We start from the raw sequence: 27,075 nt of genomic DNA on the forward strand, positions 1-27,075 counted from the left end.
CCCAGGCCACAAGATCTCAAAAGAGTAAAACATACTATATGCTGCTTATCCTGAGAATAAGCCGTGGATTCCCCCAAGTCCATCTTAATAATGGCTTGTGGAACTTTCTTTTAGGAGATGATTCAAACCTTTTTTAAATGTGCTAAGCTAACTACTTTCACCACATTCTCTGGCAACAAATTCCATGCCGAGTGAAGAAATACTTCCTCTGGTTTGTTTTCAATCTGCTCCTTAGCCGCTTCATTGCATGCCCCCCCTAGTTCTAGTATTTTTGGAATGAGGAAACAAGTGATTCGCATCTACGAATGGTTAACTCAACCTCTTTGGTGCGTTGACAGCTTAATGAACTTTAGCAAAAGAACCCTTATGCCAGGTATGCTTGAATCAAAAAGTCTGACATATTAAACAGAATTCTAATTACATACAGTAGGGCTGAACGTATACTGCATATTAGATAAAGGGGCTCATTTTCAAAGCACTTAGACACGCATACCATAGGTACCATGAAGGGCATGGAGAAAGTGGAGAGGGACAGATTCTTCAAATGTTCAAAAACTACAAGAACGAGAGGGCATTCGGAAAAATTAAGAGGGGACAGATTCAGAACCAATGCTGGGAAGTTCTTCTTCACCCAAAGGGTGGTGGACACCTGAAAGGCACTTCCAGAGGGTGTGATAGGACAGAGTAGGGTTTGGGGGTTCAAGAAGGGATTAGATAATTTCCTGAAGGAAAAGGGGATAGAAGGGTATAGGTTAAGGATCACTATACAGGTCCTGGACCTGATGGGCCGCCGCATGAGCGGACTGCTGGGCGTGATGGACCTCTGGTCTGACCCAGCAGAGGCACGGCTTATGTTCTTATGTGTCTATGGTACTTTCTGTGTCTAAGTTCTTTGAAAATGAGCCACATAGGATCTATCCGCACGGTTCACATGTGCCTCCTGATGCAATTCAGGATCAAAATAAAATATTTACCTGGTAAGCCGCACTAGACATTCTATCTTTTTTAACTGTTATTTATATTACAATATGGAAAGCAGCAGTCATGAAAGGGCAGTGTTACATAAGGTATTATTAATGTACTTTGACATTATCCTAAATACCCTGTTTCCCTGAAAATAAGACCTATCCCAAAAATAAGCCCTAGCATGATTTTTAAAGATGCTCCTAATATAAGCCCTACCCCAAAAATAAACCCTAGTTAAGATAGACCCCCCGATGCCCCCCCAAAATGTACCCGACACTCCCTGACTCCATCCCCGACACTGGACTCGTCGATTCAGCAACCCCTGCCCATGCTGCTTTAGGAGGCCTCGGAGCAGAGATATGTCAGTCTCACGGTGGGGTTCTGCTGCACAAGGGGATGGGTGAGAGGGGAGGAATGATGCCGCACATGAGGGGAGGGGGGGGAGAAAGGAAAGAGGAAGAATTGGGGTGGAGGAGAGGAAGGGAGAGATAATTGTTGAACATGAAAAAAAATAAGACATCCCCGAAAGTAAGCCCTAGTGCATTTTGGACCCAAAATTAATATGAGACACTGTTATTTTCGGGGGAAACACGGTAGATAGGTTTACTGCCAATTAACTCACCTGTGGAAGAAATGTTGGTCGAGGTGTAAGTCTTGGAGGGGGAATAAACTGGGGGACCTTGATCGGCTGAGAAGAGGCAGCTTGAACCTGCTGTGCAAAAATAAATGTATGCCTAGTTAAGAAGCATAATGAGCAGCCACTGGAGAAGCAGGAAGCAGGGATGAAAAATCAAAACAATTCATACACATGTTCTATGAAAATTTCTGTAATACTGTGCCTCAATGAAAAATTTTAACATATACCATAGGGATAACATTTGCTAGAACACTGGAAACTTTTGCTTAAGCCAGAGGTTTAAACTATTTCTTGCTTATTCACACACTTGATACACCACAATTCATGTACTGTATATGTAAAAATGGCTTCCATTGGAGGTTCTCCATTGCCACAAGAGGATTCCCACAACGTTCAAGTTTCCACCAAAATATCCTTTGGTAAAAGTGCTATACTGCCAATGGACGGCTTTTAGAGACTCTTGATTGCCGAAACACTGTCAGTGTCGAGTCCATTTGTTTACATCATGTTGGATATTTTGGATAAGTCCATCGCTGAGTACTCGGCATCTTTGTCTCATGACTCCTTTTTTTGGATTACAACATAAAATATACACGGTCAAGTCACATTGTTATGACCACTGCCTACCTCTGATGTCAGGGACGCACAACCAATGAACAAATGCGTATATAAGTTGAGATACCAGCAAGTTGGCCAACATAGCAACTGTGGCTGTCATGGGGAAAGAGTGTGATTTATAAAGGCTACCAGGCTAAGGATGGCAGCATTTCAGAAACGGTGGAGTTTGTGAACTGTTCACGGGCTGCTGTGGTTACAGTGGACAAATGTAACCTTTTCAATGATCCAACATGGGGCAGCATAAACCATCAATATGAGAGGTGAACTTTGGCTGTTCGGGTCGATCGGCATGCTACCGTGGAGCAACTCACCATCCAAACGAAGGGTAATTTAAGAGTAGTATAAGAGTAATTTGAGCCTAGGGGTGGGCGGGCTGTGGCAGACAGTAGTTCACAGGTTGCTGTGAAATCTATCTTTAATAATGAGCCTCTACAACCTTTCTCTTAAAACCAGGCTTACTGAGGGTTAGGCACTAGGCCAGCATTCCTCCCCTCAAGGGTCACCTGTGGAGTCTGATTTCTTACAAAGTCCTCGGAGAGAGGACAGATGCTGAGCATTGACCGCCCCATAGAGAGTAAACTAGAGACAGCCTTCCTCAAATGTTTTATTGGAAAAAAAAAATCTTGAGCAGTCTTAAATCTAGGCAGAGTAGAATCCAAATTAATATGTTTGAGGGAGCTCTACAAAAAAGGGTTCAAGGACATAAAGGGCAGAATTTCTAGTGGCTTCTTACCAAGCTTGTGAGGGCAGACACATTACTAAAAGTTTACTATTACAAGATTTGAGTTGATATATAGAAAAGATAGGAATTAAGGAGCCCAAGAAATTACCACACTGTCAATGCGTTCCAGCTCCAAACTCATTTTTCTATAATCCATTCTCTCCCTAATTTCTCTAATGAAACTAACAATTTTTGAAATAATTATGATAGTAGATTTACGTGAAAACTGGAATGAAGGTTCAAATAACTTTCATATAAGCTTTCCTGGACTGGATGTATCTCTTTATCAATCCTTGGTCATGCTAACAATGAAAGGTTCTCCATATTGATGTCCATCCCCCAAATCATGCAATCCGGGCATATTGCTTCTTGTGTCTTTTTAACAATAAAATTCACAAGTATGCTGCTCAATTTTGCTTACCAAAGTTACTGTGTTTTTAGTCAGTATTTGGAAGGTTTCTGCTCCTGGACTGGCAACTTTGCCTGATGTCTGTAGGTTGACGGGTGTGTTCTGCGTGTCTGTGCTAAGTACAGTTTTCTGGTTATTGTTGTTGATGGCAGTCACCATTGCAATGGTGGGTCTCTGTCCTATAACGGAGGCAGGCATGGCTGCAGCTGCTTTCAAGACGAGAGGTAGTGTCTTTGTTGTAATCATAGAGGCTGTGGTCACTGTTTTCTAAGGAGAACATAAAAAGGTTAGATATATTTTTTACTTTTTTATATGGAACACATATACATAGACAGAAAAGATAAGTGTTGCAGGTGTTCTCCAAGGACCACAGGCATATATTCTCACTTGAAATCTGGTACAGACACTACCAAGTGCACTGTCTCTCGTTGTGTGACGTATAGATGAAAAGGAAGTAGAGTCCGGTCTCTGTAAGAAGCCTAACGCCCGACATTCCGGTTGTGGTTTCAATGCACTCAGTGCCAATGTCACTTGTCGGGTTCTGAGTCCCCCCACTATGCTCATGTTGATGGCAAGGTGGTACTTAAAAGTTTTTCGAACTGAAGTTTTCATACTTTCAGTGATCTCTTTTGCATGCAGAGACAGAGGACACACCTAATGTCCCCTGTTCAGGACCCAGACACTGGACACATCAATTATGTGTGTCAGAGCCTGTAACGTGGCTTAGTAAAAGGAGCCCTATATGTGTGCCTAATCTCACCAAATTTCTACATTTATCAGATCACACATTAAACCAGGAGTCTCAAAGTCCCTCCTTGAGGGCCGCAATCCAGTCGGGTTTTCAGGATTTCCCCAATGACTATGCATGAGATCTATGTGCACGCACTGCTTTCAATGCATATTCATTGGGGAAATCCTGAAAACCCGACTGGATTGCGGCCCTCAAGGAGGGACTTTGAGATCCCTGCTATTAAACTGACTTCATTGCTTTGTTTTACCTGTGCTCCACTTAGATTTGGAAGAGGTGTTGCTGGCTGCTGTTGCTGTAATGTTGGTGGTTTGTTTTCCGACTGTAGCAGAGGCTGAATTAGAAGTTTGTTGTCGGGCTGTTCCTGTTTAACTATAAGATTCTTCCGCAGCTGTTCCACAACTATTTTCTACAAATGAAGTTAGAATAAAGTTAATCTGGTCTCAAGGTCAAAAATCTGCAAATAAGTTTGCATAAAGTTGGGGAAAATAATGAGACAAATCCTTCATTTCTGGAATGCAGAGGTATGAAAGTGTTCAGACAATAGTGAGCTAAACCATAAGGCTGTTAGTTCTCTTTAAATTTGACAATTAGTGCTAATAATTGCTTAAGATCCCAATTATCAGGGATTATTGGCTCATTATTCAGTTAGATTGTGCAAACAAATTGGGCACATGTCCAAATTTGCATGTGCAATTTTTAGTGCTTTTTATAGAATTCAGGGGATCGCATAAAAAGGAAAAAAAAACTTCCTACAGAAGGTAATTTTAAATGGTTCACACTGGGACAAAGACTCTGTAATCTTTACCTTCAGACTCCCAATTCTTGAAACATAAGACCATAAAAGTTGCCATTCTGGGACAGACTGTAGGTCCATCCAGCCCGGTATCCTGTATCCAACAGGAGCCAATCTAGGTCACAAGTACTTGGCTAGAACAGAGTTTAATTACACATTGAGTGAAGAAATCTACCACTTAAGTAGCTTCATGCCCCCTACAATTCGGCCAAAATAGATGCAAACAGGTATCTTGCATTAAAAATTACACCTGCTTTATAAATTAGGATTCAGGGAAAGTAAGCATGTGCACCTGCTTAGACGCATGCATGCTTTATAGGCTGTAGAGTACATAGTAACATAGTAGATGACGGCAGATAAAGACCCGAATGGTCCATCCAGTCTGCCCAACCTGATTCAATTTAAATTTTAGCTATTTCTGGGCAAGAATCCAAAGCTCTACCCGGTTCTGTGCTTGGGTTCCCTACTGCCAAAATCTCCGTTAAAACCTACTCCAGCCCATCTACACCCTCCCAGCCACTGAAGCCCTCCCCAGCCCATCCCCCACCAAACGGCCATACACAGACACAGACCGTGCAAGTCTGCCCAGTACTGGCCTTAGTTCAATATTTAATATTATTTTCTGATTCTAGATCCTCTAGAACTCAGTCACAGTCTTCCTCTCCACCACCTCTCTCGGGAGCGCATTCCAGGCATCCACCACCCTCTCCGTAAAGTAGAATTTCCTAACATTGCCTTTGAATCTACCACCCCTCAACCTCAAATTATGTTCTCTGGTTTTACCATTTTCCTTTCTCTGGAAAAGATTTTGTTCTACGTTAATGCCCTTCAAGTATTTACATACACCATGGCTGCCAAGAAGAACTTTTCAGGAGGCCAACCTTGCAACAGGAGGCATTTGTTCTCTAGGTGAAAGAGGTGATCAAACATTTTACAGTTGTTTATGGACCCATCTCCACTCATGGAACGGTCAAGCACAACAGTGTGATTTGTACTAAGCTGGATGCCATTTTCTACAATAGCTATAAAACAGGATCTCAGGGAAAAAATGTAAAAACCTTAGGAAAATGTAAAGGTATGCAAGCACGATCATGCATATTTTATAAAGAAAGTATGTACTTCATGACTCTATTAACCATTGCAACCCCCCGCCCCCCAGAACAATCCAAATGTGGTGCATAATAATACAGGCTGGTCATCGTGTGTACTTTTATACAGGACTTTAATAGAAACCATATATATGAAACATTCAAATAACACTATGGAACATTCATATGACTCAGCCGTGTTTTGGCTGGAAATTCTGCCTTAGGAGTCCTTATGTACAAAGAATGGTAAAAACTGTGTTAAAACATTCAATAGCATTCACAGTAGAAAGCAAAGTAAACATAAAGAGAATGAAACATTTTATTTTCAGTTTTTTTACTTCTGCATAAATATGTATGCAATTCTCTAACCATCTCTTCAATAAGATGATTTTTTTCCCAGCAAGAATGAAATATTTGTATTCTTCTTTTTCTCCATTGATTTATAAAAAGCTGGGTACATAAGTACTTTTGAGCATATCTAAACATGGAAATTTGGTGACTGACGCGTGAAAAAGCATTGTTTTTATTTTCTGCCTTTAAGCCTGAGCTGATATCACAGTGAAGTACATTTAAAGGATTTTTTCTGTCCCAATCCAGATGCTGGTGACAAGAGAATAATTTTATGAATCATTAAAGGGATAATGAAGCCAATAGCATTATGAGATTCTAAATGGATGACAACCTAAAAATTCTATGTAAAGAGCACAACATTCACAAGGCCTCTGAGTCACAGTGTTTAAATATAGGGCGTGATTATTTTGATTCATCTTAGTAAAAAAAAATACAACAAGAAAAACCCAACAACTTTCTTCTAGAAAAATTTCCAACTCATGAATTTGGTTGACTCAAGTTCATCGTGTGTTTCTGAAAGTCTTATGAAAGCAGCTACTTGCCAATATACTTATAACCAACAAGGGGATAGATTTATTAAAGAAAAATGGTAATAATAAAATAGATAAATTAAATGAGATACACTTAATGGGAGCAAATACAAAACAAGGAAAAGGAACAGAAACCCCCACGTAGAGTCCAACAAGAAAAGAACAAGTGGAGAATTGGATAGAACACGCCAACCTTGAGACAAACAATCTTTTATTTCTATAAACTTAAAATAAAGAAACACATAGCAGGAGACCGTTGTGTACCCTGTTGTTTTGAGTCTTTCGGACTTTTAGTAAAAGGAGCCCTAGTGGACCATTAGATACCCCTGAGTAAGGCCTCCATCTGAGGGGCCAAAACACGGACCGTGTTGGGTTGTCAACTGGATCCTTTCAATATAAGGACATCAAGTTTATAGGACTTTTTATACATGTGTTTCTTTATTTTAAGTTTATAGAAATAAAAGATTGTTTGTCTCAAGGTTGACGTGTTCTATCCCACTCCCCACTTGTTCTTTTTTTGTGATACATTTAATGGGGACATTATTAAAAATGTACTTTGCTGGTTTAGATGCATTTCCTGAGAGTTAAGGTATGTCATGTATAGGAAAGACTGGAAGATTAGGTTTACACCTTTCTGTTAGTCCCTGTAGGATTCCATATGCTAGGTGTTCAATCCCAACCCGCAATCCGGGAGTTGCAGAAATCCAAAACTTTTCTGAGCACATGTTCCACCCCCTTAGCCTGAGAGCTAGTAAACATATCCAGTTACAATTTCTGGAAGCAATCCATGCAGAAGGCTCTGGCCGTTGCTCTGCTTCTTTTTTTTATTTTTTCACTTAAAGGATTTTCTACCTCAGAAACGACCAAATGCACAGATTTGAAGATCTTCGGACTGCCAGCCAGCCAGACACCAACAACAATCTCCATCCCCACGGATCAGCAGTGAGAAAGGCAACTTGCGCCTTGAAACCTAGGTGGATTTCACTCCAGATGCATACAAACCTGAGCCAAGGTCACCGTCCAGCAGACTCCCAAGGGAAGGGACCCCAAGTACTCTAAGAAGGATGGCAAATAGCAGGCTGGCTCCACAGATCCACCAGAATTTCTCTGTGAAGCTGCAGTCCAGCACCGTAGGACTGCATCCTTTTCTCCAACAGGGGACCACCTGGAAGGGGTCTCAAGGCACAGAAGCACAAAGAAACGAACTTTAAGCGAAAAAAATAACAAGAAGAAGCAGAGCAACTGCCAGAGACTTCTGCACAGATTGCTTGCAGAAATTGTAACTAGATATGTTTACTAGCTCCCAGTAAACATTTCTCCACTCAGCTGCTTTTAAAAACACTGACAGGCAAAGGCACTACAGTACCTCCATTATGTTCTATGGGAACTTTAGGGGGGGTTGGGAAGAGCTTTAATTTGCATTTTTCACAGTTTCTGAGGGTAGAGTTCAGGTCTCTCACCTTCCCAGACCCCAAATTGCTATTTTTCATTTTGGTTTATTTTGTTATTTTTGCCTTTTTGGAGAGAATTTGCTGATGGTAGCCATCTTGGATTTTTATCAATCTTTTTTTTCCAGTTTTATTTCTGCCTCAAAACCCCTCAATTTGCCTAAAAATCATTTGGGTGGACTCCCCAGCCTCTAATTTGCTGGATATGTGCAGTGATTGTGCCGGATCAGCGACCGAATGCTGTAGCATGCAGGGGGAAGGGGCAGGAATTTGATATTTGGCCTCCTCCGCATACTCAAGGGCTGGGGAACCGACTTGGGTCTGTGACTTCGGTAAAAGATATCGCCCAGCAGTCCTGCTGACATCTGGTGCAAAACGCTTGCGTTCCGAGTCTGGGGACTCTTATGGTGAAGCGTGTATGTCTCAATAGCTCCCTGCCATGGTTGTGGGGTGTGACTTTTCACTATAATTTATTCAGCTTCTCTGGAGAGCTTTTTCTTTGGGCCTGCTTGTTTGTCGCGGCCGGCGGGCGTGTCGGAGCCGTCACAGCCTGTTGAGCCTGTGGTGGAGCTTTCTGTTCGGGAGCCCTCTCATACTGCAATGGCGGACCTCGATTGCATCAGTTGCCATTCAGATATAATGCCCATTCTGTCTCCAGACACTGCTTCTATTTCGGATCCAGCTGATACCATTGCCAGGACTAGTCACCTTGGCTGGGATTCAACACCTAGCATACGGAATCCAGAAGGGACGTAATGGAATGTTCATTAGAGATTGTCTGTTTTGATTGTATAGCAATCATGTTGTCCTAATTTTCAACTGTTAAACTTCTGGGCTGAGGTCCCTAAGTGACTTGAGCACTTATCATTCTCAGTGCAGGAAGAATGAGATGGAGTGTTTGAACAGTTCATTTTTCTTTATAATTACATTACATGAACCTTCTACTCGAGACCTGCCCTATGCCTTCCTACTAGTAATATCAACTGCCCGTGTTTGATAAGGCTCTTCAGCATTTACAAACCTGAAATGTAACAAAAATGAACATTTTAATATAAGTACAAGCCAAGCTCAACTATGCAGTTCCATGGCAAACTTGCTCATTACAGTAATACACTTTATTTAAAATAAAATAAAAAGTTATAGACCACTGCATCCTATAGTTCTGTGCAGAGAAAAAGCATGATGTATGAAGGATAAATTATCCAGATGATGCATGCTAATAGAATGAATTATTGTATTACACATGGAGACAGATTTTAGATAAATTGTGAAGAGGGGAATTTAGATGTCAAGGTCTGCTAAATGTAGAGCGTCTTGTACAATAGATGCAAGACTGCAAGTTCATACCTCCTCACTTCCAGTAGGGGAAGTGATTTTGAAAAGCTGCATTGGGGGAAGAAAAAAACATGCAACACCCCCTCACACTTGTCTGTAGGAGTAGCTATTTAAAATCCCAGCTCCCGCTCTCCAGATTGACTCCAGTCCTGCAGAACTGGCTCTTCTCCCAATTATCCCCTCCCACACTGATCACCTCACTCTCATTCCCCTTCCTTCCCCTCTCCCAAAGCATCTGATCCCTCTACAGCTGCATACTCCCTGTGGAAAGACTACCCCCCCCCCATCCAATATCCCTACCACCTTCTCCCTCCAAGGCACCCCAACTTCTAAACTAAGGGCAACATAATCTGAGATCATGCTTTATAAGAAACTTCCATATGTTTCTGTGTTGAAATCTCAAATTATGATTGTTTTGTACAGGATCACAAATTACGATGGCTTTTCTCTTAGTAACAAAGATGACATACTGTATTTTCAGATCAGGCTACTTCTTAAACTGCAATGCACAGTTCTCTGTCACTAAAATTAACTCGTTCAGAATATTTTAGAAATGCAAACAAATTGATACAGAACTCATTAAAAAAATTGTGATTTTTTTTTTTTTTGTCAATAACTTAAGCTGCTTGTGTTATTTGTCCAAGCACAGTGGTTGGTTGAAGCTGCTATAGACAGAAACTCCAGAGAGAAGATTCACAAACCTGCTGTACCCCGGGAGAAGATTTCACAGACCTGCAACAGTTCCTTTCTCCTTCCAAATGGCTCTTATACATCAGTAGTAAACAACATTGCTAATGGTACTAAGGCTGAGCATTTCAGCTATGGTCCCAGTGGCCAGTCTGATAGCTGCACCATGGCCAATTCAGTTGGGAAATGCATTAACAAGTTCTGTCATTTTTAAAAGACACGTCGACTATGTATAAATGAGTAGAGAGTCTTACAAACATTTCTATACTTTCAGATGGAAGATACCTATTCTTGAACTTTTCTTTTTTTTTTTTTTTAGTTCAATAGTTTTTATTGAATATTATAAGAAATTTACAGAAAGCAGTTCAAACACACAAAATCTGAATAAGACACAATGGTGTAGAAAAAGTCTATATCTACAATCATTTACATACAACCAGATTAATAAAAAGAATCCAGGGTATGTGTAACTGCTAATAGAAGATATATGAAAGGCAGAAAAGCAGGGAGAGTGAAATAAGAGAGAGGGAAAGAAAGAGGGAGAAAAAGAAAAAGAGAGAGATAGATAGATAGATAGTTTGATAGAGAGATAGATAGATTGAACTTTTCTAAATTTATGGGTTACTACTCTTATTAGGTTTCAAGTTTAAGTTTCAAGTTTAATAGTTTTTTTTGATTAATCGCTTATTCATACTTCTAAGCGATGAACAGTTTAAAAATTACATTTGATGGGAAACAATACAATAAAAAAAACAGAATTTAAATAATGACAAGGGATTGAAATTTAACTTAAATACTCATAACATTGGGTAAAGGGGGAGTGAAATACAAATCAATAAAGTAAAGTAGAAACAATAAGGGAAAAATACAGACGGTAAACAAAATAACAATAAAATATTATAAGATGAAATTTATTAGGGCTATGGGGTATTAAAATTATTTTTCAAAGGCATCCTTGAAAAGAAATGTTTTTAAATTACTTTTAAATTTTCCAAGTTCCTGTTCTTCCCTTAAAAACATTGGAAGGGCATTCCAAGTCTGTGGTGCGGTAACCGAAAAAATAAATTGCCATCTTGTATTAGATATTCTAGTCTTATATATGTTAGTTACTGCTTTGCTGAGTTTTGAATAATCGAGTTTGGGATTTGTAATCTGCAATTCGTATTAATGGAATGATTAATTTTTGACACGGAAAAACACATTTTTTTAATTGCGTGTATTAATTATGGCTTATTGAGATTTGACTGTTTTTATTAGGATTGCTATTAGAACTATTATGACGGAGATGTTGATGACTTAGGGCTCCTTTTACGAAGGGGGCGCCAGCGTTTCCAGCGCACGCAGCGGATTGGCGCACGCTGGCCGAAAAACCACCGCCTGCTCAAGAGGAGGCGGTAGCGGCTAGCGCGCGCTATTCCACGCGCCTTCGTAAAAGGAGCCCTTAGCGTTTTAGGGGGGAAAAAAAAAATGTAACCTTTGCTTTTGCTCTTTTCTGTCCTATTTTTAAATGGAGTTCCTTTCTTGATCAATATGTATTCTATATCGTACACCGCTTGGATCCTTTTTTAGGCTGTTAGGCGGTATAGAAAGTTTTTAATAAAGCATAAACATATAAGGTAACAGGAAGTATCATAACTAATGTTCGTGACTTATTCCAAACACCTGTCTGAGCACCGAACAGCAGCGGCAGCAGCATGGGATCAAGCTCCGGCAGCAAACCATGCCTTTATTGTCCATTAATATTAAAGCTTTCACAGACAGCAGCACAATTCCATGCCCCTCAACCGTCAGGATACTTACAATTACTGTACATATATATATATATAAGAACATAAGAAGTTGCCTCCGCTGAGTCAGACCAGAGGTCCATCGCGCCCAGCGGTCCGCTCCCACGGCGGCCCATTGCCTGAGCAGTGGTCCTTGACTATTTTTATAACCTATCTCTACTCCTATCCCTATCTGTACCCCTCAATTCCCTTGTTCTCCAGGAACCTATCCAAACCTTCTTTGAAGCCATGTAACTTGTTCTGGCCTATCACAGCTTCTGGAAGTGCGTTCCACATATCCACCACCCTCTGGGTGAAAAAGTACTTCCTAGCGTTTGTTCTAAACCTGTCCCCTTTCAATTTCTCCGAGTGCCCCCTTGTACTTGTGCTTCCCCATAATCTGAAAAATCTGTCCCTGTCCACTTTTTCTATGCCCTTCAGGATCTTGAAGGTTTCTATCATGTAGTTGATTACAGGTTGGCCTAAATGCTATGCCGCAACCAAAATACCTCTTTCTGTTGTCTTGTGCCTAGTGGAAGCTCTCCAGGTTTCCTACAGATACTGCTACCCTGGAGAGGCAAGTCTTTGATACCTTTGTCTCCACCCTGTTTCTTCCTTTTTTGGAAGAAAAAAAGGTTACCTCAGTTTATATTCAAATATATACAGAACTATAACGTAAGCATATATGACCAGAATTTAGGAACTTGCACTTACACCAGTTCTATGGCTAGTTAAAATGTTTGCGCCCAAGTTACTGGCATATATATTGCCTATTACACTGATATTCTAAGGATAGTAGGTATCCACTTTCTATTATAGAACAGACTCCTACAAGGCCCCACCTCCTACCAAGTGGAACATATGTTCAGCTTCTGAATATTTGAGTCCCATGACATTTTATAGTGAAGAGTTATCTATCAAACAATAAAAATATAAAATTATCAAATCTGGCTTGATTTTTATTGTTCAGCATCTCGCACTCTGGTTTCAACTGTTCCTTTTTGGGGTTTTTTTCTGTTGTCTTCCTCATTTTTAATTTCTGTTTCAGCTCTGTCTCTTCCTTCACCAGTGGATATTTTAATAGGTTTCCTTTTCTATACTGTGGCGGGGAGTAGGGGCAGCGGGTAGCTGGACCCTAATCCTCAATATAGCATCAGCCGAGCGGTTTTAGTGGAGTGGCCAAGGGATATTGCAAACTCTGGGTAATGCAGTAAAATAAAAACAATGTCCAATCGTGTCCTTCACCTTGCACCAAATTGTCCAAAGTCAGACGTTTCAAAAATCAAAATTATGAATACCTTTTCCAAAAATGAATCAAAAGCTGCTTCAAAATCACAGTGTATATTCCAGTCATAAGATTAACTGTCCTCTTGACTTCACCACAGATACAGAACTACAGTTCCCACAAATCCTGGGTCCTTCAAGTATGGTTGACAGAAGATGCCCCAGTACGATGGAACTCCGCAGAACTTGAACTACGATTACAGTATAACTATCTGAGATTTAGAAAATGATTTTTAAAAACCTGGTTCTATAATTGTATTTTTGTTGATTTTAAAAATATTCCTTTTATCTGTATTTTATTTTTTTACTGTTGTTGTATTGCAATCATTGCCTTTTTTGTACCCTGCTCAGAGCTACTAGTTAGTAGGACAATCTATAAGTATCTAGTATCTATTATTATATCATCATCATCAAACAGCTATTTACTTATGCAAATGACTTTGGAAAATCCCCTCATTATGTATACACACACACTTGAACACAGTTATTGAGGGGGGGGGGGGTTAAATTCCATATGAGCCATCCCGCATCCTTAGATCGTCTGATCGTAAATTGCTTATGGTCCCTTCCCTTCGAATGATAGGAACAAAAAGGCATGACATTTTCTCAGTTGTGGCCCCACAACTCTGGAATACCCTACCAGCTCCCGTAAGGGAGGAGACCAACCTTGAGCGTTTCAAAGGCCTACTCAAGAGTCATCTATTCAAAGAAGTTTTCAACACTTGATTTAATTATTCATAGTATCTCTCTAATTCCTTCAAAGAAACAAGTAGCGATGTTCCCTTTCCTTTGGCTTTCTCCTTATTTGGCTTTCATTCCTATCCAATTTGTAGTTCCAACCCAATTTCCTTTTGTCTCACGTTTGTCCATCACATTTGTTCCCCTTCAATATGCCATTATTAGATGATGTTTCTTTTAAATTGTATTTCCTCTGTTAATGTCAATGGCATTATTTTTATTTTTGTCTTCCCTTTTACATTTTACCTTGTAAACTCGATTAGAAATTGGATAAGCGACTAAATCAAATTTCAATAAAAACTTGAACTTGAAACTTGAGAGCTGAGAGAGATGAGAAAGCACAAGGCTGAAGGTTTGCCTAGGGGTGCTTAATATTCTTGCACTTTCTCTTCCTCTAGTAGCATAAAATTAAAGGTCAGACATACATAACATTTTTCCCACGGTACAAAAAATGAGAAAATCCCTTTAAAGTATTTGGCCCTTTCATTTTATTTTTTCCCCACTAAAAATTGCTCCCAAATTTTCATCAGCATGAGGTAATTAAAAAAAAATATGCAGATACTCAAGCTACTATAAACCAGTAAAATCCTTTATTTCCTTTCAGTTGCAAGGATTTGAATTACTCTCAGATAAAATAAAATCTGCTTTAGTACCTTGTTTTTTGTTTTTTTTTAACCAACAAAGCCAATAAACAGGAGTAGAATGGCAATTTCTAGTTTCCATGACAACCCAGATGGGCCATAATATGAAATGCTTGCACATTTATTTTTAAATTTTACTTTAAAAATAAAAAGATTCTGAAAGTGGGAGACTGCTAAGACTAATTAAATGCAGGCATGGTTCAGCTGCAAGTTTGCTTATGTAGCCCTGCTAATATAAAAGTTGCTTTTCTATGATTCCTGTTGTAAAAATTCCATCGATCTCTGCCAATATTAGGGATCTTTGTTCATTAGTGTGCGCTTGGTTTAACAGTGATCATGAAACCAATTTAAAGTGCATTACACTATGAATTAAGGTGCTTTAAGGGGCTTTTATTTATTTAATTTTTTTTTTACTAAACTGTGGTAATAACATTTGAAGTGACAACACATTAGTTGCAAAATTTAACTGTTGTTGGCATGCCAAGCAAATTCTCATAAAGTTACTGCGCAGAAATACTTTTTTTACTCCACGCTAGGTGCATTGCAGCTAATATATTTGCACCTTAATATTATCTTATTTGCATTATTTGTCCCTACAAGAGTGCACAGTCTAAGGGTGACGGGACAAAAGCGCGTGAGACAAACGCACGCCGACATTTGAGAGCGGACAACTGAGCGCAAGACTTCAGCGTGCCACTCTAAAAGCTTATTTTAAAGGGCTCCGACAGGGGGCGTGGGGGGGGGAACCCCCCACTTTACTTAATACTGTTCGCGCTGCCGTTTTGGGGGTATGTGCGGGGTGTAACTTAATTTTTTACCTATTTTTTCGGGGAAAAGTTACGTTTTCTGTATAATGGGGGGGGGGGGGTTTACAACCCTCCGAAAACCACCCCAATGGCAGCGGCAATACTATTAAGTAAAGTGGGGGGGGTTCCCCCTCACATCCCCCGTCGGAGCCCTTTAAAATAAGCTTTTAGAGCGACACACTGAAGTCTTGCGCTCAATTGTCCGCTCTCAAAAGTCGGCGCGCTTATGACTGTAAACCCAGTCTAAGCTTACCGGTAATCCTTCCACACTAAGGAATTACGGCAACACTTGAATTACTGTGGCATCCACGAATTCATATGTTAACTGCTTAATAAGCGCTAGCAAAAGGCTCCCCTATATCTATAAGCACGCATTAAAACTTTCTAGTGTGTTAAAATTTACTTTTATTAAAACAAATATGTAAAACGAGCTGGGAAAAGAAAAACTTAGAAAAAAAAAAAGTCCAAACCAATTGAAAACAAACCAATTGAAAACACACAAATATGTTTCCTGTGCGTATTCCTAGCCAGTATACATTAATTCTGACCTGCAGCTCTTCCCTCTTGCCATTGTCATTCCTCCAATCTAGGGTTCTCCAGCAGATACATGTGAAATGCACGGTGGTATTATAATTAAAAAAAAAATAAAAAAAAATAGGACAATACAAACATATTCTAAAGGCTGAAGTCATGGTCCACCACACTTATAAGATTCCATAAGGAAGCAGATCACATATTACACAGTTCCAGATTTATTCAAATATCAAATAAATATAGCTTTAGCAATCCTTCAGAAACAAGGGGCATGAGTCAAACACCTCAACAGCATTTTGTTTCAGTTCAAAATAATAGCTATTATATTCCCACTGGCGTCATTATAACAATGTGCCTGCATAAATTGTAAAACTGATGCTTTTATTTTACAAATACAACATATAAAATAGGGTCTAGAATAAGCCACTGTAGTGCCCATATAAAGTTACACCTGCTCTGAGACAAATGCAACTTTCTATAGGTACTTTATATGGATATGTGGCTACCCTGTTACTACATTTTCCAATTGTGATGCTTATCAAGCAAGTTCTGTAATAAAAGCAGATGCCCGCTAGGGATAGGGTTGTGCAACAAAAAAAAACAACCCCAATTTTAAATTCTTGGGATCCAAAACCTATTGACCACAAATCTCCAGAGATCAAAGCTACTCAGCTAACCTAGAACAAAACAACTCTATGCATTTTAAATAACAAAGGACTGCAAAACAAATGTATTTAATTGACATTTCATAAGGGCTTGATTTTACAACAGAACTCCTGTGTGAGAAGTTCAAAAAGGTATCAGAATGCCTTTATAAAATAGGCTCCATGATACAGCCCTAACAGTGACAAAAACCAATGCCCAAATTGACCGATTTTTCAAAGGAGGTGCAAATGCATGCATGTTCTCTACGAGGGTAGTTCTATAACAAAGTGCCCACTATAGGCGCTATTTACGGTATCTATTTTAAACAACAAAGTAGGCACCTATTTTTCTTTACAGAATGCTAGTACATATGCCCATAAACCTGCACATACATTAAGGCGTAATCATTTATGTCATCCCTACGACTGGTATAAATGCCTTTGAAAAGCGACTCAGGTAAAACATACCAGGACAGACCGAAGGTTCATCAAGCCCAGTATCCTATATCCAATAGTGGCCAACCCAAGTCACAAGTCCCTAGCAAGATCCCAAAGAATAAAACAGATCTGATACTTCCTATCCTATGAATAAACAGAGGATTTCCCCAAGACTTATCCTAATAATGAGTTTCAAGTTTATTAAATTATTTGATTAAACGCTTTTCAGGATACAAAGCGTTTTACAAAGAAATAAAATTGGATTTCTTAAATCACAAATACATCGTTAATAAAAATAATAACTTTAAAATTAAAAACGAACTGGGATAACAAACACATGGAACAGTAGGAAAGGAGGGAAAAGAAAAAATACAATTAAAAAAAAAAAAAATGTGTTAATCAAATTAGGTTAGAACATAAGGATGATATGAGAAAAGAATTTGCAAACTTGAAAATCTAAAAAAAAGGGGATATAATCGGAGTTTAATACAAAACGATGAGATTAGGAATCAACCGGAAAATAAACTTTTAGTTAAAGGCTTCTTTAAAAAGAAAACACTTTAAACTATTTTTGAATTTTTTCAAATCTTGTTCAAGTCTTAAATAAAGAGGGAGTGAGTTCCAAATGGTAGGGGCTGTAACCGAAAAAATCATTATTCAGATTTTTTTAAACCCTGCTAACTACTTTCACCGCATTCTCTGGCAAGGAATTCCAGAGTTTAATTGCATGTTGAATGAAGAAATATCTTCTCCGGGTTGTTTTAAATCTACCACCTAGTAGCTTCATTGCATACGTATGCATGCAAGTGCACTCTCTGCCCCAATCTCACCCCCAGAGCATCGCCCAGATATGTAAGGTTTTTCATGTGTAAAGCATGTTTTATATACAACAGCTGAAATTTACCTTTACCTGATAATTTCCTTTCTAGCTAAACCAGTCTATATTTATGGCTTATGTCACCCTACTAGTATATGGGAGGCAGAGGTCTGAACTGTAACAATGATATCACCAATAAAGGGAATGGTGCAGCCTAGAACATCATGCTATGCTAATGCCAGAGCTATGAATCAACTATAGGAACCCAGATATTATGGCACCCATTATCAAACAAGGAACCCTCTGCACACCCCAGAACATTAAAGAAACGGAGAAAGGAATTGAGACTTGTATACCACCTTTTTGCAGTTATACAGCAGTATACATACAGGTACTTCAAGCATTTTCCCTATCTGTCCCGGTGGGCTCACAATCTAATGCAGTGTTTCTCAACTCAATCCTGGAGTACTCCTTTGCCAGTCAGGTTTTCAGGATATCCACAATGAATAGGCATGAAAGACATTTGCACATAATGGAGGCAGTGTATGCAAATGTATTTCATGCATATTCATTGTGGATATCCTGAAAACCTTACTGGCAAGGGGATACTCCAGGACTGAGTTGAGAAACCTGGCACAGTGGGGATTAACTAACTTGCCCAGGGTCACAGGAAGCAGCATGGGGATTGAACCCACAACCTCAGCATGCTGAGGCTGTACTGCTAACAAGTGCGCCAAGAAAATGATGTATAATGAAAAGGAAAGGGCAGTCCAAAGCTAAGGTCCACCAGCACTGTATCATCTACCTGGATGAGTCCTGAACTGGTCTAGCAGGACTCGAGGAAAGGAAATTATCAGACAAGAATACATTTTACCTTCTTTATCACCCTGCTCGAAAATCCGGACTGATGGTATGCACCCAATTTTTATCCCAATGGGTTAGGATGAAATCAAGGCTCCCTGCAATACAGCTCTGTCAAAAAGCAGAATCTCCTTTAGCCTGGGCATCAATTTTGTAATATTTCACAATGGAATGTAGTGAGGACCAGGTAGCTTGAGCTCTAGTCAAGTGAGGACTTGTGCCCGGCAGAATCTCCTTCAGATTTAGGAGGTAAGCTGCTCCTATTAGCTCCTTAATCATGTGGGCAACTGAAAACTCTGGGGCCACTTCTTCTTTGCGTTACCCATGAAACAATATGAAAAACCCATTAGATTTACCGATGGAATTTGTGACTTCCAAGTACCAGAACATTACATTAGTGATTTCTATTCCGCCATTACCTTGCGGTTCAAGGCGGATTACATTCAAACTAAAAACAAGAATTACATTCAAAATTTGAAAGAATAGAATAAGCGATGATATAAAATTTTTAAGGTAATAAAAAAAAAAAAAATTGGGTACAGAGTTACCAACTGGAAGTAGAAGTCTTTAGGAGATAAGAATGGGGTGAATTATGTGGTTTTAGATAACATTAGGTAAATAGAAGAATATTAGAGAGTACTAAGGGTATAGAGAGTGTTGGATGTTGGGTTGGGATTAGTCGTGCTGGATAGGTTTTATGTGTTTTTTGAACATGCATTAGTGCGCATTCTTTGGGCAGAGTGAATAAAACCTATGGAAATTCACTATCAGATATTGACTCAGAATGGACATAGCACCATGAATCAATGAAAGGTTTATGAATGGGTAAATATGTTTAAAGTGGATAGAACAGTTGTAATAACCTTCTGGTCACCCATCAACATTGTGCACACAAGAGCACATTGATAGAGAGGATGCCTTGATTAGAGAAGACCAACGGATAACGATGTCTCGGTCGGTTGCATCTTGGGATATCAGCTATGGATCTGCATTTGCCATAATGCATGATGACTTGGGATCCAGGAAAGTTTGTGCATGATGGGTTCCCAAACAGTTCACTGATCTGCACAAGCAACAGTGTGTGGAGGTTGTGACCCCCCGTTCAGATCCGAGTATTCTGAAGAAAACTGCCACTGGTGATAAGACAAGGCTGCATCACTGTGACCCGGAGAGCAGAAGACAAAGCATGATGAAGGAAGCGATGCTCACCTGGCTTTGGGAGCAGCCCAAAATCTTCTTCTCTGCAGGAATGCAGAAGCTAGTTGAATGATGCAACAAATGTGTCATCTTGCACAGGGACTATGTGGAAGAGTGATATGTTCAATTGTCACAGTTACTTCTATTAAAGCCATTAAATGTATTTTGCCTTTACTTTTTGATTTACCCTTGTATAAATACATCCTCACATGCAAACAACATTCAAGAAGTATACTGAGGAGGCTGAAGTGATGTTAACATTCTACAGTTCCAGAGATTGATCATAGCCAGTGGTCTCAAACTTGCGGCCCGGGAGCCACATGCGGCCCGCCAGGTCCTATTTTGAGGCCCTCGGTATGTTTATCCTAATCACAAAAGTAAAATAAAACCATTTCTTGATCATAAGTCTCTTTAGCTATAAATGACAATATTAGTATTAAGACTTAACCAAAAAGAAAGATTTATAAACTATAAACAGTTTTACCTCATGCAAAATGGTCATTTCTTCAATAAAACATTAACTATTTTTTTCTGAGGCCCTCCAAGTACCGACAGATCCAAAATGTGGCCCTGCAGAGGGTTTGAGTTGGAGACCACTGCCCTAGACTAGAACAGTGTTACTGTTCAAATATACTAAGTTGTTTCCACTGAATATCTCTTTCACTACAACATGGAAAATATCACAGCTTTGTAAACACTCTTTTATGCATTGTTCCAAAGAAGAGCAACTTCTTTGTTTGAACTGCGTTTTTATATAAATGGTCTTTCTCCATTTTGCAAAAAGTGAACACAAATTTTAACACACAAAAATAATTCACTTGGTATCGTTGCACTAAATGAAAAACATTTTTGTAAGTTCAAAAACTGAACATCAAAAACTGAAAATCTTTGCATTTATGTTTCTGAAACTATTAGGTTTGTAGAGAGACGGGAAGCTGCACCTGCCAGACTTTGTTTTTCTAATGCTATGGGGAGATCGCTTAGCCACTTATTTGAGCAGATTAGTTCCTAAGCAGAATGGATGTTCCCTGAAGATGTACAGAAACAAAGATTATGATTACAGATAAAGACTATAAGGACCACAGAGACGGCCTATTTTGGCTACCTGTCTCTACATAAAAATTATAAGTGGCGTTCAAAACCTTTTTCTTAAATGTACTGATGATCATAGCCATCATAAATCTTTCTTTTTTTAAAGTAATTTTATAAATACAGAAATTCTTAATATTCATTTTCTCATCCTCCTTTCCTATGTGTGTATATTTACTATATCACTAATTTTCCTTCTGTACAGGGTTGCAAAAGCAAGAAATTTCTTAACCACACTATAGCATTTCAGGCAGCTTCCCATGAAAAAGAATTTCGATCTTTTTTGCTCACAGCTAATTCTTATAAACACTTTAGAAAACAGTTGAAAACCTATCTTTTCTCTAAATACTTGACTACTTAATTCATTCTATTCCATGGATCATGTTTACTGTTAATAATCTTTTGTAAACCGCGTAGAACATATGGTAACGCGGTTAATAAGCACAATGTTATGTTATGTTAAATTTAATTTCAATTAATGCTTCTATTTTGACATGCAATGAAGAAAAAGTGAGGCATATCTAATGATATGAGGCAGGTCTAATGATCTGGACTGTAGGAAGTTTAGGCCTTTTACTAAGCCGCAGTAGGGATTTCTACCGCAGCCCTGGGCGCTAAATGCTTCAGCCCTCATACCCCCCTTTTATGAAGCCGCATTAGGGAACAGAATTTGTATGAACATCGGAGCTTTTGCCACAGTGGCCTGCGATAAAAAAAACCCTAACGTGGATTCATAAAAGGGGGATAGGAATTCTATGAGCGTTGAAGTATTTAGCGCTCCGGGCTGCGATAGAAACCTCTACCATGGCTTAGTAAATGGGAGGTTAATGAGTTAATGTAAAATCCACAAGTTAAGATGACTCTACGTGACTGTGTTTCAGAAACACAGGAGTGCTACAACCTTACAAGTGTATCTAATTGGGTTAAAATATAAATCAGGACGAGAATACAGCTTTGAAACTGACTCCAAGTACAGCATGCCTTAATGCAAATCATATAAATACATAAACAAATGTTGGCTGTACTCAAAAGAAGTTCAACTTACGGACAGTATAAAGATGAATATCTAACCTTATTTTATCCATATAAGGGTTTCTTCACTCTCTGGAAACTCAGATCCATTAAAGCTTATTTCGATACGTCGGCATTCAGAACCCTGGTCCAATCCCTCGTACTAAGTCAACTTGACTACTGTAACATCGCCTACTTAGCCATTTCTCAAAAAAATATGCGACGTGTACAACTAATGCAAAATGCAGCGGTCAGATTAATCTTTGGACTAAAGAAATTCGATCATGTATCACCCTACTACCGGCAGTTACATTGGCTACCGATGGAAGCACGCATAAAGTTTAAATTCGCCTGCTTCTGCTTTAAAGCGCTAAACAGACTTGCCCATACATAATTGACCTTTTCTCCTTCTCTGCCAACAGACACAAGAGAATCTCTCATTCCTACTTCGTTCCCCCTCCCAGTTAGAGGTTGTAAACTGAAAAAACACCATGAACACCTTCTTTCACATCAAGCAGCATTGTGGGGTAAAGACCTAGATCAACTGCTTTCGCCCACTACTTATGAGGAATTCAGAAAACATCTAAAAACTCAACTGTTCCTAAAGTATCTAGACAACCGACCCACTCATCTTCTTTCTCCTCCTATTAATCTCTTTCTCCTCAACAACGCATTTCCAGTCCTATTAACTCTCCTCTTCCCCCTCTTAAATTTAATTAATTTGTACCTCGCTTAATCTATTGTAAACCGCATAGAACTTAACGGTATTGCGGTATATAAACTGTTATTATTATTATTATATAAGAATGAGCCTGGTTTGGATGAGGAAAGACTAAAAAAATATCTTTTTAGCAGCTGGTCACTGTTCTGGCACCAACCGTATGTTCAGCATCACAGCATTTACAGATAAAGACACTGATTATACAAATTAAGAGAAATGCTAGAGCTGACATCATCTTATTCCTGTCTCAATGCCAGTTGAAAATTAGGCCCATATTGGACGTGTACACAGTAAGGGGACCCAAAAGGGTTGACTTAGCATCGGTATGAAACTTGCGCAAAGCAGTGAGCCTCAACACCTAGGGCTCCTTTTACGAAGGTACGCTAGCGTTTTTAGCGCGCGCTAACGAAAAATACTAACGCAAGCTCTATGGAGGAGTTAGCGTGTGCCGCTAGCACACCTTTGTAGAAGGAACCCCTAATCAGCTACTACTGTGTACAAATTGCAAACTTGTGCTAATTAAACTCCTTTGCGCATTTTGTGAAATAAATTAAACTTTAATTCTGAAGCTTCTCTCACTCACCTTGCACAATGAAGTTATAATACCTTCTGTGGTTTCAGAGCTAACCACTTGTTAAGAGAGAACAGAGCAATGAGTGCCATCTAGTGGAACTGTTAAGGTTTTTTCCTGGAAACAGGATTGAACAATACATACAAATGGCCATTTCTATATCTAACCCCAGCACCCAAATGGACATATGCATTGATTCTTTTGCCCTTTTCCCTAATGTACTCTTGACAAGCCAATTGTCCAAGCATGGAAATGGATGCACCCCCAATCTACACAAGGCTCTGCTAAACAAATGGCAGTACATGCTAAATCTCAGATACTTCTTGTGGCTTGGATGTATCTATGTGCATATAGGTATCCTTCAAGTCCAGAGGGCATAACCTTTTTGAATCGTGGGAAGCAAAGTACCTAGGAAACCATCTTGAACTTTTGCTTGATCAGATATTTGTTTAGGGCACTCAGGAATAGGATAGGATAACCCACCCCCTCCCTTTTGTGGCCAGGAAGTATTTGGAGTAAAATAATAATAATAATTTTATTTCTTGTATACCCCCTTCCTTCTGTTCTCTGGCAGAATGAGCTTGACTACATTGGCCTATAAAGTGGAAGAAATCCTTTGTAAGCAATTCCTGACGCTGAGAGCTTAATCATAATGCTCTTGCTGGGCAATTTGAAGGCGTTCTTTTCAACTGTAGACTGTAACTGTCTGGCCTATTTTTAGAATTCACCAGTCTGAGTTTATAAGGGGCCACCCTGTCCAGCCTCCTTTTTACTGGAAGTCATCCTGGAGCTAGTCTAAAGCTCGCCCCTTGTTTTGACTGGGAAGCTGGATGGGTTTCTGGGCTCTCCATCAGGTGACAGCAAGGCCCCCCGAGTCATCTGGAAAGAGCGGAAGGGAGAAGAATATCTGTGTCAGTGAGAGTAGAAGGATCTCCGTTGACTTATGCTGAAATACCTCCTGGATGAGGAGTCCAAGCTGAAAGTGGGTCTAGAAAATGACTTGATGGTTTCTGAGTTTCAAGTTTATTCATTTGTTTGATTAAACGCTTAACCAAAGGTACAAAGCGTTGTACAAATAGTAAAAGTAACATAATATACATAATTAATTACAAGACATACAAGGGTAACTACTTTTTAAAGTCACAGGAAACAATAGGGAAGAGGGGGAGAGATACAATTTTAGAGAAAAAGAACATAAAAGGGAAGTACACAGAGGGATAAGAAGAAAGATTTTGGTGGCAAAGATAGGGTCAACGTAGAGAACTGCTAAAATTATATTTTAGTTAAACATTGTGTTTTCAGTTAAAAGCATCTTTAAAAAGAAAGCTCTTTAAACTGCTTTTAAATTTCTGCAAATCTCGTGATGAGATCAGCAGCTTCTTGTCACTCAAACATTTATCTCCATGGCATGGAATGCCTGCCAGTTTCTCCTACTCATCTTACTGGAGCTCTTAGGCCTACTGCCAAGCAAGTCTGCAGGTCTTAATCCTCACTGAAAAGGCTCTGGACAGCATATCAAACATATCATAGGTCACCTTGAACACGTATTTCCATACTCCCATACTTTGGCTACTAGCTTATACAGTTCATTCAGCCTTTTCCCAAAAAAGAGCTTCAGTGAACTCTGCCACACTGTGCACAATATTCCACAAGTGTATGTTCATTAAGAGTTTGTAAGAAGTTATATGGGATGTCAGCAAAGCATTCTAAAAAACATTTTCTCCTACTAGCTTCAGGATTCTGTGCATGGGTACCGTCATGGCCTCCTTTGAAGGAATATCAAACTGAAGGGATCTTCAGTGTCTCTGCCCTGGGCTCCTCCTCAGTTTTCATCTCAAATGGGATGGACTTGGCCAACCCCCATACGAAATCAAAGAAAAAAGCACCTCAGGAGTGTGTGGTGCGGTGGTTGAAGCTACAGCCTCTGCACCCTGGGGTTGTGGGTTCAAATCCCGCCGCTGCTCCTTGTGACCCTGGGCAAGTCACTTAATCCTCCATAGCCCCAGGTACGTTAGATAAATTGTGAGCCCACCGGGACAGATAGGGTTTGAGTACCTGATTGTAAAACCGCTTAAATAATCTTGATAAGCGGTATATAAAATCCTAATAAACTTGAAACTATTTCCTCCTCTCATGTGGTGGTGAAGGAGATCTGAGGGGAGACCAAGGGACCTCTCCTTCATGAAGACCTCTGGTGCTTCCTCAGATGCTTAGAAGTGCCCAGAATCCAACTCATAAAATTATTCCTCTGAGATGTCTGAATCTCTGCCTATCTCAAATGACAAACACAATGGTCATGGTTGGGCTGTCGAGGCACCACAGACCTCTAGTGCCATCTGGAAAGCCTCCTCTCCTAAAGAGCTAGAGATTGACCTCAGAGTAGTGCACTAACCCCAATGACCTTTGAGGTTTCAGTATCAATGCATTACCTGCAAGCAGCACATGGAAGCAAGGGTTATTTTTAAGTTTGCTTGCCTTTGCTTCAAAACCATAACAGGTTCATCCCCAATCTATCTATCTCATCATTTCAACTTTCCAGGCACAACTTGTACACGCAGTGCCTACTTGTTCGCTTTCCCATCCTTGAAGGGCTGTATCTACAAGAGATTCCTCAATTTAACATTATCATTCCAAGCACGCAAATGGAATAAACGTTTAACCAACTTTATCTCAAATGCTCTTTCTTACCAAACCTTTAGGAAGACAATCAAAACTTATCGCTTTGACAAATTTCTCCGACTCTATTTCTATCATGATGTACTTCTAAAACACTTCCAGGACATGATATCCTGCTTGTCCTCAGAGAAAGTGATTAACTCAGAACTGCAACTAATAATAAAAAGAAAGATAAGTGATCATGTCGAAGAAAAAGACATAAAATTGCCCGTTTTAAGCCAAGGAAACTGAGTAAATGACTACAAACACAGGCAGTAAAGCTTTTTAAAGAATTGTTGGCACTTTTGCTAACTGTTAGCACTTAATTAAATTTCTACCACTGTTACATGAATACATTTTATCTGATAAAAAAACAACAACTTGATAATGACATTAAAGTTAAATCTGTCTTGATTTTAATAACTGTGTTTGAAAGAGTGAAAGTATGTTAAACATAACAGCTGAACAGTTAAAAATAGACAAGAATACAGGATGCTTTAATTTCCTCATGGTAGTCTACGGAACAGGATATGTTTTATATGTATAAAGTACATGTTTATGACTTTGCATACTCTAATTTTTAAAATCTATTTCGTCATGCTTTTTATGTTTGAGTTCTTTTAATACCCTGGGATAAATACCATCCAGTCTAGGCAATTCATCACTTTTTAACTTGTCGATTTGGTTTAGTACATCTTCCAGATTCACTGAGATTTCTTTCAGTTCCTCCGCATCATCATCCTTGAAAACCATTTCTGATTCATGTAGATCTCTTACATCTTCTTCCATAAAGACCAAAGCAAAGAATTAATTAATTCATTCATTCAGTCTCTCCACTATGGCCTTATTCTCCTTGAGCGTCCCTTTAGTTCCTTGATCATCCAATAGTCCCACGGATTTCCTCACAGGTTTTCTGCTTCTGATGTACCTAAAAATATTATTATGAGTTTTTGCCTCTTTTGCAAGTT

General features: G+C 39.3%; 1 protein-coding gene across 7 annotated transcripts in view; it reads right to left on the reverse strand.

Moving 5' to 3' along the window:
- The window catches only part of PHF21A (PHD finger protein 21A), a 141,129-nt gene that overhangs the window by 25,627 nt on the left and 88,427 nt on the right, over positions 1-27,075 (reverse strand). For 6 of the 7 annotated variants that reach the window (XM_033928014.1, XM_033928012.1, XM_033928011.1 and 3 more), the window contains exons 6-8: positions 4,350-4,508; positions 3,364-3,618; positions 1,589-1,678 (exon numbers count right to left, since the gene is read on the reverse strand). In XM_033928014.1, coding sequence (XP_033783905.1) covers positions 1,589-1,678; positions 3,364-3,618; positions 4,350-4,508 — 504 coding nt within the window. The remainder of the gene's footprint in view (positions 1-1,588; positions 1,679-3,363; positions 3,619-4,349; positions 4,509-27,075) is intronic. The other variant, XM_033928016.1, reaches the window with a different exon arrangement.

Source organism: Geotrypetes seraphini, chromosome 19 (genome assembly GCF_902459505.1).
Source record: "Geotrypetes seraphini chromosome 19, aGeoSer1.1, whole genome shotgun sequence".
Classification (NCBI taxonomy): Eukaryota; Metazoa; Chordata; class Amphibia; order Gymnophiona; family Dermophiidae; genus Geotrypetes; species Geotrypetes seraphini.